The sequence below is a fragment of the Triplophysa dalaica genome, chromosome 16, assembly GCF_015846415.1.
Source record: "Triplophysa dalaica isolate WHDGS20190420 chromosome 16, ASM1584641v1, whole genome shotgun sequence".
In the NCBI taxonomy this organism is placed as follows: domain Eukaryota; kingdom Metazoa; phylum Chordata; class Actinopteri; order Cypriniformes; family Nemacheilidae; genus Triplophysa; species Triplophysa dalaica.
Window position 1 is genome coordinate 17,634,817 of NC_079557.1, and position 12,244 is coordinate 17,647,060.

At 39.8% G+C, this 12,244-nt stretch overlaps 1 protein-coding gene across 3 annotated transcripts in view; it reads right to left on the bottom strand.

Annotated features, from left to right (window-relative positions):
* Nucleotides 1-12,230, bottom strand: part of mrnip (MRN complex interacting protein) — a 52,606-nt gene extending 40,376 nt beyond the window's left edge. For all 3 annotated transcript variants that reach the window (XM_056769415.1, XM_056769413.1, XM_056769416.1), the window contains exons 1-2: nucleotides 11,816-12,230; nucleotides 11,667-11,726 (exon numbers count right to left, since the gene is read on the bottom strand). In XM_056769415.1, coding sequence (XP_056625393.1) covers nucleotides 11,667-11,726; nucleotides 11,816-11,929 — 174 coding nt within the window. In that variant the 5' untranslated portion in view covers nucleotides 11,930-12,230. The remainder of the gene's footprint in view (nucleotides 1-11,666; nucleotides 11,727-11,815) is intronic.
* Nucleotides 12,231-12,244: the final 14 nt, after the last annotated feature.

Consider the following 12,244-nt stretch of genomic DNA (forward strand, 5'->3'; position numbering starts at 1 on the left):
AACTAAATACTTTTTGGACAGAGTAATTTGGACAGCAATCTAATTACACTATTGAATATGTAATGAGTAACTAGTAATTACTTTTTCAGAATAATTTACTCTCGACTCCCTCTTGCGCACGTTTATGGTATGCACCCTCTTGCGCGTATTCACATCATCTCGCGCACACTCAACCCCTCTCTCGGCATTCGCTTCACTTTTGTCAACACTGGAACAAAACTGCGGTCAGGCCAGCCTCCACTTTGAAAACGTCGGTCAAGCCAGCCCTCACATTGGTTTTCTCTGCGCGCATATATGAAAGATTGCGGTAGTAGAGCGGGACGACAAATTTCTAAATAAAAGCGGGTTCGGACACTTTCATTTGTAAGTGATTTAACGGTTGCAAGTGATGTTGCTACGGTTACTCTTCAGTTTCTATAATGTTTTAATTGATTTCTAGGCCGTTGATTATGTATTATGGTGGTTAGAAAAGTGTTGCTATGCAGTTTGTGTGGCGTTCTGGGTGGTTGCTAGGGCGTTGCTAAGGCTTCTGGTGGTTGGTTTTGACCTAGTGGGCCAGTTGTGGCCTAGTTGTTAAAGAGACAGACTCATATGGGTGACCATAACTGACAAATAGGTAATTTTTCATACACCATATCGGGACTTTCTGATGTGGAGTTTTGTAATAAAAGTCCCCTCAATGTCCTATATAGACTGATATTTTCTCTATGTTCAGATAGGGATTAAAAATAAACTACCTGTTTCTAGAAAATGATTTCACCTCAGAATCATAGAACACCATCTCTGATTGGCACTCAACCAATATCAGGACATTCTGATGTGGAGTTTTGTCATAAAAGTCCCCTCAATATCCTATATAGGAAGTTTTTCCCTATCTTCAGATAGGGATTAAAAATAAACTACCTGTTTCTAGAAAATGATTTCTCCTCAGAATCATAGTACACCATCTCAGATTGGCACTCAAACAATATCAGGACATTCTGATGTGGAGTTTTTTAATAAAAGTCCCCTCTATATCCTATATAGGAAGCTTTTTCTCTATCTTCAGATGAAAAATAAAAATAAACTACCTGTTTCTAGAAAATGATTTCACCTCTGAATCATAGTGCACCATCTCAGATTGGCACTCAAACAATATCAGGACTTTCTGATGTGTAGTTTTTCAATAAAAGTCCCCTCAATATCCCTTTATAGGAAGTTTTTTTCTCTATCTTCAGATGGGGATTAAAAATAAACTACCTGTTTCTAGAAAATGATTTCACCTCAGAATCATAGAACACCATCTCAGATTGACACTCAAACAATACCAGGATATTCTGATGTGGAGTTTTTTAATAAAAGTCCCCTCAATATCCTATATAGACTGATATTTTCTCTATGTTCAGATAGGGATTAAAAATAAACTACCTGTTTCTAGAAAATGATTTCACCTCTGAATCATAGTGCACAATCTCAGATTGACACTCAAACAATATCAGGACATTCTGATGTGGAGTTTTGTCATAAAAGTCCCCTCAATATCCTATATAGGAAGTTTTTCTCTATCTTCAGATGGGGATTAAAAATAAACTACCTGTTTCTAGAAAATTATCTCACCTCAGAATCATAGTACACCATCTCAGATTGGCACTCAAACAATATCAGGACATTCTGATGTGGAGTTTTTTAATAAAAGTCCCCTCAATATCCTATATAGGAAGTTTTTCTCTATATTCAGATGGGGATTAAAAATAAACTACCTGTTTCTAGAAAGTGATTTCACCTCAGAATCATAGTACACCACCTCAGATTGGCACTCAAACAATATCAGGACATTCTGATGAGGATTTTTTTAATAAAAGTCCCCTCAATATCCTATAAAGACTGATATTTTCTCTATGTTCAGATAGGGATTAAAAATAAACTACCTGTTTCTAGAAAGTGATTTCACCTCAGAATCATAGTACACCATCTCAGATTGACACTCAAACAATATCAGGATACGTTTTTAAATAACCCCCCCCAAAAATTTCCTATATACAGTATGCTGTTTTTAAAATTCACGTACACAATCATTTCTTGTTGCTCATTAAAATATTCAGACAGTTTTATGACAATCTTATTGGTTTCAAAGACATTTAAGACACAATTCCAGCTGTGTGCTCAATCAAAGATACTGTTCATGGAACCACCTGTCACAACAGTCACATTGGATCTAGAGTGGAATGGTAAAATTTCAATGAAATTATAAATATCTTCAGATTAAAAGTTAATTTAATTGTATTAATTTATCCTTCATGTTCAGCCTTTACTACACCAGCACAGACTAAAAAATGAGACCAAAATGTGAAATGACACTGAAATGTGAAAGGAAAAAAAAACTCACCCAGTGTGTAGTGGTTTTGCCATTGAACACATGGCACAGTTATTGGCCTCATCGAACCATAAAAAATATGTAAAAAATTAACCCGATATTAGCTTAACATATTTTAATTTGGTGCAGCAGATACAGCATTCAAATTTATAAATATTTTAAATTATATTTAGCATGCATGTATTTGTTATTTATGTATATTTATATTAATACTAAATGCATAATTTAAATTTGAAAATTAAACACCAAATGTTATTGATTCACCCTAATTGTCTTTGAAAACTAAACACTGAAGACATGTTTTGTCTTTGTACAGTCCATTGGGACGCCCAGACTTCCCTCTCCCTAGACACTTCCTCCAGCTCTTCCGGGGGGACACCTAGGCGTTCCCAGACCAGCCGGGAGACATAGTCCCTCCAGCTTGTCCTAGGTCTTCCCCGGGGTCTCCTCCCGGTGGGACATGCCCGTAACACCTTCCCGGGAAGACGTCTAGGGGGCATCCGGAAAAGATGCCCGAGCCACCTCAGCTGGCCCCTCTCGATGTGGAGGAGCAGCGGATCTACTCTGAGCTCCTCCCGAGTGACCGAGCTTCTCACCCTATCTCTAAGGGATCGCCCAGCCACCCTGCGGAGAAAGCTCATTTCGGCCGCCTGTATCCGGGATCTTGTCCTTTCGGTCATGACCCACAGCTCATGACCATAGGTGAGAGTAGGAACGTAGATTGACCGGTAAATCGAGAGCTTCACCTTGCGGCTCAGCTCCTTCTTCACCACGACAGACCGGTACAGCGACCGCATTACTGCGGAAGCTGCACCGATCCGTCTGTCAATCTCCCGTTCCATCCTTCCCTCACTCGTGAACAAGACCCCCAGATACTTGAATTCCTCCACTTGAGGCAGGAACTCTCCACCTACCTGAAGTGGGCAAGCCACCCTTTTCCGACTGAGAACCATGGCCTCAGATTTGGAGGCCATTGTATTATTTTAATAGCCAAAGTTCTTCAAAATATCTGTTTTTTGGTTCTGCAGAAGAACAAAAGTCATAAAGGTTTAAAATAAGATAGTAAGTCCATTATAAAAGTACCTTTTATGAACTACCCATTTAAGATTTATTTTGTATTGTGTACTTTTACATTAACATTAGGTATACTTTGTCAAGAGTCCAATAATTTCCGTTAATTTCAATCTCTCCTAATATCTGTAATTGATTTTTGCTTCTCATGGCATAATTTATATCTCCAGCCTTCTCCAACCTTCTCCCCTGCTACACTTGCCTCATAGATAATTTACTGTGTAATTTATTTTACAACTACCTTTTTTTTTTAGAAAAAGCGATCTTTACCACTGTAATTGTGTTTGTGATACATGTTGTTTCATTTATTTGCTATTTCTGTGGCTTTCACAGACTGCATAAAGGCTTCTTGATTTTGTCAAGGTAAAGGCATGCATTACCCTATAATCACATTTTCGATTTTTATACAGTACTATGCTTTTGGTTCTGTAAGGCTGGGGCTAAGGTGTCCACACCAAAAGGGTACCACATCCCGGGAAACACAGAACTTCATCCAATACAATGAACTCCCCAGTGGGTTTGCATCTCAATCTCAGACAGCATACAACAATGACTGATGATTGCCAACTCACACCTTTACATCCGTTCTCTTCTCCCCCTCTCATCACTCTCTCCAACTGAACTCAGAGCAATTCAAAGCTCACCCATGACCTGGATTTGACAAAATTTGGATTTTGTGTGGAGGAAGGGTATTTTGGTCTGAGTATTTAAGGGAAGCTGGCAAAATATTCTTGGGAATTCTTACTACGATAAACCCGATGTTGCTGTGTTTGCATTCAGACTCCGATCGCATCTTTTTCTACTGTCAGATATCCATCTTCTTGGACTCGTAGACTAATCTTTGAGGATTTGATGTTTTGTTTTTGTATTCTCTGAATTGAATTGAATTGTAATTGGTAAGAAACATTTACCTGACTAATGAATTGTCATGTTTGAATTTGTTCTGCATTATTCTTTTTAAATGCACTATATCCTTTGTTACCGCAAATCTACGTTCAGGTTAGTGACGGACTAAAAAATTAGGTGGAGCATTGGGGAACACCAGCTGAGATTTTAGAGCTCCAGCTGACTACTTGACATTAGTTTAAGTGTACTTAGACCGCAGGGGCCAATGTTTCCGTTTAAAACAGCACATATGTTGTCTGACCAATCTAAATAAGGTAAGTCCCAAACCTCTTGTTATTGGAATATTATTCTAACTAAGTGTACATAGGAAACTATGGTATGATTATGCAAAGCTACCTTCAGAGGAAGTAAGATTGGTCTAAGATTGAAGTAAGAGTGGTCATGACGTCTGGTTAGAAATAATCATTACTTTAATTACGTTTTTATAGTCTAAGGGAACAGATAAAATAATACTTTCTGAGTGTTACTAGTCATAGAACCTCTGGCAGTGACCAAGACTGACGAGTTTGTGACCGTCAGATCCGCTAGTAACGGCCGGCGCGAGACTCTAAGCGACACTGAGAATCGGATGAAGGAGTGTAATTTACAATATGGCAGAAGAACCAAACATTGACCAAAATTGCAGGATTATTATCACGCATAATAAGAAAATACAAATATTATCATTGAACGAGGTATCTTTTTTATCTTTGGGAGTCAGATAAATTAAGCAATGTTAAAATAACTGTAACAACCCAGACCCACAACATATTGTGTTGTCCGGTATGTAATTTGCTCTAAATTTTGACATTCCTGAAATCTTTCTTATTTAAATTAATTTTACTAGGTGATCATAATGAATAGGTGTTTTGTCTGAAGATTAGTTAAAAATGATTTTCTTCAACAATCAAGCTAATTGATTTTCCTCAACATGTTTTGTTAAAGCTACTTTAGAATACACTCTTTAAAAAACAGGTGCTTCAAAAGATAATTAAATGTCATAGAATAACCTTCTGGTTCCACAAAAATCTTTCTGTTTCACAAAAGGTTCTTTGTGGCGAAACTAGGTTTCTCAGATTATAAAAAGTAAGAAAGGTCTCGGTTACGTCTGTAACCTTCGATCCCAGATGGAGGGAACGAGACGTTGTGCTGAGAGACAGACTTGCGTTTGATTCTGAGAACCTTTCATCTCAGAGATAAAAATAAAAATGCCAATGGGGATTGGCGAATGGCCTGCCTACGCCAGTCTCCGCCCCTTACATACGGGTATAAAAGGAAGATGGCGGCGGTCATTTATCACCCTTTGTGCTGAGGAACCTGAGCGGTGCTCCTTCCAATGGATTGGCAAAGCGTTGTGGCATGAAGACACAACGTCTCGTTCCCTCCATCAGGGAATGAAGGTTACAGACGTAGACATTCCCCTTCAGTCGGTCTCTCGACGTTGTGTCAAGATACGGTGCTGAGCCGTATTACGACCTTGAGCTGAGCGACACTGACTAGGCTAGCGAGTCACAAGTGAGCGGTGCAGCGAGATGTAACCTTCCAGTGAATAGTAGTGGACATACTGCAAAGCCTGTACTGACAGTCATCACCGACAGGGCGTTCGGCTTGTAGTGAGGCGCCATCCGGAGCCGTCGCACTGGGAAAGAACACTGCTCTCCTCTTGGAGAGTGCGTTACGGAGACCACATCCTGCCGTACGGGAGGTAACATGTGGAATACAGACATGGTCTCCTGTAGGAGATGAAATGCGAAGAAGGTTATAGAACCTCGCGAAGGTGCTGGCCGTAGCCCAACCCGCAGCTTGACAAATATCTGCCAGAGAAGCATCTTTGGCCAGTGCCCTGGAGGAGGCCATACTCCGAGTGGAGTGGCTATCACTGCAAGAGCGCACGGGCGATCTTGGGAACGGTATGCCATGGAGATGGCGTCCACGATCCAGTGTGCCAATCTCTGTTTTGAGACAGCAATCCCCTGGTGCTGTCTCCCGAAACAGACAAACAGCTGCTCGGACCTTCTCAGGTCCTGTGTGCGGTCTAGGTAGAGGCGCAATGTGCGTACCGGACACAGCACATCGGAGCTTGGGTCTTCATCCCAAGGGGGAAGCGCCTGGAGGTTCACCACCTGGTCCCTGAAGGGAGTAGTGGGAACCTTGGGCACGTAGCCGGGCCTGGGTCTCAGGATCACGTGAGAGTCGCCAGGCCCAAATTCTAGGCAATTCTGGGACACGGAGAATGCCTGGAGGTCCCCAACCCTCTTGATGGAAGCGAGCGCCAACAGGAGCGCAGTCTTCATCGAAATAAGAGGAAGAGTGGCGTCACCAAGGGGCTCGAAAGGGGCCGTACCAAGGCCCTGAAGGACCACATTGAGGTTCCAAGAGGTGCGGTCGAGGTGGGTTCACCCTTCTCGCGCCCCTGAGGAACCTGTTGACCAGGTCATGCCAACCCAAAGACTTACCCTGCACGAGATCGTGATGTGCGGCAATAGCGGCAACGTACACTTTCAACGTGGATGTGGAGAGGTTACTCTCTAGTCTTTGCTGTAGAAAGGCCAGCACGGACCCGATCTGGCAATTCCGTGGGTTCTCCCCGCGGGAAGAACACCAGGACGAAAAGAGCTGCCACTTATAGGCGTACAATCACCTGTAGTGTCGAGGAGAGCTTACAAGCCTTGGACGGGAGTCTAGGTCGACTCCTCCAGGTGGCCGCCGTATGCGGGCACAAGTGTCCCGCGACAGCCTGCTCCACCTGGGGGATGTCAACATATCCTCAGCTCCTCATGCACCTCCGGGAAAAAAGATACCCGGGCGGGGTGCGGCCTTTGGTCGGCCCCAACCCCAGAAACCAAGAATCCAGCCGCGAGCGCTTGGGTGAAGGCGGCGTACCGCACGACAGCCCAATGCTCACGGCCCCTCGGGTTAGCATGGCTGACATCTCAGCTTCGGACTCCTCTTGACCTCGACCGACCGAAGACGGGAGATCGGAGGAGCCTTCTGCATCTGATGCCATAAGGTAGCTGTCCGACGCATAGACAGACACTTCGTCCTCATCCCTTTTCCAAGCCTGCCCGCTATGGGACAGTCGACCGCCGTCTGACTCAGGGATGAGTCTTTCGCAACCCAGGACACAGCTACAAGACATGCCCGCAGCTATGGGAAAAAAGCGGCCCTGAAAGGGGCCTTTACTCTTTAGGTTTGTGGCTCTCTGCCGAAACGCCGAGGGGAAGTCCGCTCTCAATGGGGGAAGGTCCGCTGCTCCGCGTTGCAAATCAAGCAGTGAAGTCTCGAAGAGAAAGATACTGTGAGCAATAATAGCCGTAGCATCAGGTTCCGAAGAACAAAGGATGATGAATGACCACAGCCATCTTCCTTTTATACCCGTATGTACGGGGCGGAGACTGGCGTAGGCGGGCCATTCGCCAATCCCCATTGGCGTTTTTATTTTTATCTCTGAGATGATATCTCTCAACACAACGAGAGACTGACTGAAGGGGAACAGATTGTTTTTGAAGAACCTTTAACTGAAGGTTAAAATTAAAAAATGCACGTAATGTAGAGACAAAATCTATTAGCAAACCAACTTGTAAAATGTAATGATATTTCACATATTACTTTGCATTACTTCACATACCATGGTGACAATGACGCCACAGCTACTGGCATCCTGCTGGGTTGGAAGGGTCAGCACTCCTCTCCATTTTATTTTCCATTTTATGTTCTGCCACTCTGTTTTCCTATGGCATTTACTTCTTATTTTTAGGTACTTGCTGAATGTGATTTATGTTATGTTAGTTATTGAAATTGATATTTAGAACACAGAAAAAAATAGATACATTTGATACAAATTATAAATTATCGGGGGGTAAAGAGTGAATAATAAGCAGACAAAAAATTCACATCCTTTTTTAGATAAAACAAAAATAGCAAATTAATAATAATATGATTTTATTGGGTAATTAATTTCCCCCAAAAATGTGTGAGCTGCAAAATCGTGGACAGCCAATATTTAATAGCTTGTATAACTGTTTGATATCTGTCAATATCAGTTTCATTAAAATATGCTAAATAATATTAAAAAAATCTTGTGGATCAGCATTAAACCATCTGAACATGTGTAGAGCATGGTACATCAAGAATGCACAGAATAATTAAAAAATACTATTTGTGATCACTATTGTGATCAATTGGCTTAAATGTGTAAATCAGAATCATTTCTAAAACATTGTAATAAGATGTACATTCATATAGCCAGGGAAAGCTGTTATGTTCACATACTCAAGAGCAAAGAGTCAACACCTACACTAAGAAAACAAAAACAAATGACAGATGCTTAAACTTTTTACCATCTCATAGACTTAAATATTTAAGACAGTAAAAAAAATAACATCTTTGTCAAAACGTAGTCATTATTTTGTAAATAATTTATCCGTATAAGCATAAAAAAAAGGATATAATTGAAGTGATGTGGAATTAAGGAATCCAGCAGTGAAAAAAAACACAAACTAAATATTTCGATTTCTAATGGAATTATTTTCTAGGAACATAAAGTTTCCCTTTTTTATATTGCATTATATTGCATAACTCCACATCAGAAAGCCCTGATATTGTTTGAGTGCCAATCAGAGATGGTGTACTATGATTCGGAGGTAAAATCACTTTCTAGAAACAGGTAGTTTATTTTTAATCCCTATCTGAACATAGAGAAAATATCAGTCTATATAGGATATTGAGGGGACTCTTATAAAAAAACTCCACATCAGAATGTCCTGATATTGTTTGAGTGTCAATCTGAGATGGTGTTCTATGATTCTGAGGTGAAATCACTTTCTAGAAACAGGTAGTTTATTTTTATTTTTCATCTGAAGATAGAGAAAAAACTTCCCATATAGGATATTGAGGGGACTTTTATTAAAAAACTCCACATCAGACTGTCCTGATATTGTGTGAGTGCCAATCAGAGATGGTGCACTATGATTCTGAGGTGAAATCACTTTCTAGAAAGAGGTAGTTTATTTTTAAACCCTATCTGAACATAGAGAAAAAACTTCCTATATGGGATATTGAGGGGACTTTTATTAAAAAAATTCACATCAGAATGTCCTGATATTGTTTGAGTGTCAATCTAAGATGGTGCAATATGATTCTGAGGTGAAATCACTTTCTAGAAACAGGTGGTTTATTTTTAATCCCTATCTGAACATAGAGAAAAAACTTCCTATATAGGATATTGAGGGGACTTTTATTAAAAAACTCCACATCAGAATATCCTGATATTGTTTGAGTGCCAATCTGAGTTGGTGTTCTATCATTCTGAGGTGAAGTCACTTTCTAGAAACAGGTAGTTTATTTTTAAACCCTATCTGAACATAGAGAAAAAACTTCCTATATGGGATATTGAGGGGACTTTTATTAAACAAATTCACATCAGAATGTCCTGATATTGTTTGAGTGTCAATGAGATGGTGCACTATGATTCAGAGATGAAATCATTTTCTAGAAACAGGTAGTTTATTTTTAATCCCCATCTGAAGATAGAGAAAATATCAGTCTATATAGGATATTGAGGGGACTTTTATTAAAAAACTCCACATCAGAATGTCCTGTTATTGTTTGAGTGTCAATCTGAGATGGTGCACTATGATTCTGAGGTGAAATCACTTTCTAGAAACAGGTAGTTTATTTTTAATCCCTATCTGAACATAGAGAAAAAACTTCCTATATAGGATATTGAGGGGACTTTTATTAAAAAACTCCACATCAGAATATCCTGATATTGTTTGAGTGCCAATCTGAGTTGGTGTTCTATCATTCTGAGGTGAAATCACTTTCTAGAAACAGGTAGTTTATTTTTAAACCCTATCTGAACATAGAGAAAAAACTTCCTATATGGGATATTGAGGGGACTTTTATTAAAAAAATTCACATCAGAATGTCCTGATATTGTTTGAGTGTCAATCTAAGATGGTGCACTATGATTCTGAGGTGAAATCATTTTCTAGAAACAGGTAGTTTATTTTTAATCCCCATCTGAAGATAGAGGAAAAACTTCCTATGTAGGATATTGAGGGGATTTTTATGACAAAACTCCACATCAGAATGTCCTGATATTGTTTGAGTGTCAATCTGAGATGGTGTTCTATGATTCTGAGGTGAAATCATTTTCTAGAAACAGGGAGTTTATTTTTATTTTTCATCTGAAGATAGAGAAAAAGCTTCCTATATAGGATATTGAGGGGACTTTTATTAAAAAACTCCACATCAGAATGTCCTGTTATTGTTTGAGTGTCAATTTGAGATGGTGTACTATGATTCTAAGGTGAAATCAGTTTCTAAAAACAGGTAGTTTATTTTTAATCCCTATCTGAACATAGAGAAAAAACTTCCTATATAGGATATTGAGGGGACTTTTATTAAAAAACTCCACATCAGAATATCCTGATATTGTTTGAGTGTCAATCTGAGATGGTGTTCTATGATTCTGAGGTGAAATCATTTTCTAGAAACAGGTAGTTTATTTTTAATCCCCATCTGAAGATAGGGAAAAACTTCCTATATAGGATATTGAGGGGACTTTTATGACAAAACTCCACATCAGAATGTCCTGATATTGTTTGAGTGCCAATCAGAGATGGTGTTCTATGATTCTGAGGTGAAATCATTTTCTAGAAACAGGTAGTTTATTTTTAATCCCTATCTGAACATAGAGAAAATATCAGTCTATATAGGACATTGAGGGGACTTTTATTACAAAACTCCACATCAGAAAGTCCTGATATGGTGTATGAAAAATTACCTATTTGTCAGTTATGGTCACCCATATGAGTCTGTCTCTTTAACAACTAGGCCACAACTGGCCCACTAGGTCAAAACCAACCACCAGAAGCCTTAGCAACGGCCTAGCAACCACCCAGAACGCCACACAAACTGCATAGCAACACTTTTCTAACCACCAAAATACATAATCAACGGCCTAGAAATCAATTAAAACATTATAGAAACTGAAGAGTAACCATAGTAACATCACTTGCAACCGTTAAATCACTTACAAATGAAAGTGTCCGAAACCGCTTTTATTTTGAAATTTGTCGTCCCGCGCTCCTACCGCAATCTTTCTTATATGCGCGCAGAGAAAACCAAAGTGAGGGCTGGCTTGACCGACGTTTTCAAAGTGGAGGCTGGCCTGACCGCAGTGGAACAAAGGCGGCGCAAGCTAATATAGTCCACCTTCTTTTTTTACACAACCCGTACCTCTACGTTTGTAAAATGCATTGAAGTTCCTTTTAAAGCTGCAACACCACCACTATTAAATATCTTACACGTGAATAGACTTTAACACAAACATACATTTGAACAAGTTTACCTGTATAACTGACTGCTTCTCTCCACAGACTTTACATTCCCATTTCTTGCTCTTTTTGACCTGGGAAAAAAACACAATATCACTAAAAAGGATTAAGCATGCAAACATTTATCGATTCAACGTTGATTAAACCGAGTAAATTATATTACCAGCAGAACTTGAAAGATTTGACACGAAAAACATCTGAGTACGTGATATTCTTGAGCCATTACTGGGTAATGATTACAATCCAGTCGACAAAACAAACAATTGATTTCATACATCCGCAACAGATCCCGCCGCCATCTTCTTCTCTACTTGTATACTATCTTCCCGGGTTTTTTTGTCACGTCGCCTCTTGGTGGTGTAGTGGAGAATGACACTAGTCTGCAGCGGGGACTACTTGGTCTGGAGGGGCCATGTACACCTGTCTGCAGACTTACAGGAGAAATGTTTCATAGGACATTCCCGGTTAAACCGTGGTTAATACTATTGCAAAAACACTGTAACCATTGTTTACACCTAACCTTTTTTCTAAAAAACTAAATAGTATACTCTATAAAACATGGTTAATTTCCACAAAGACAGCATAATTTACA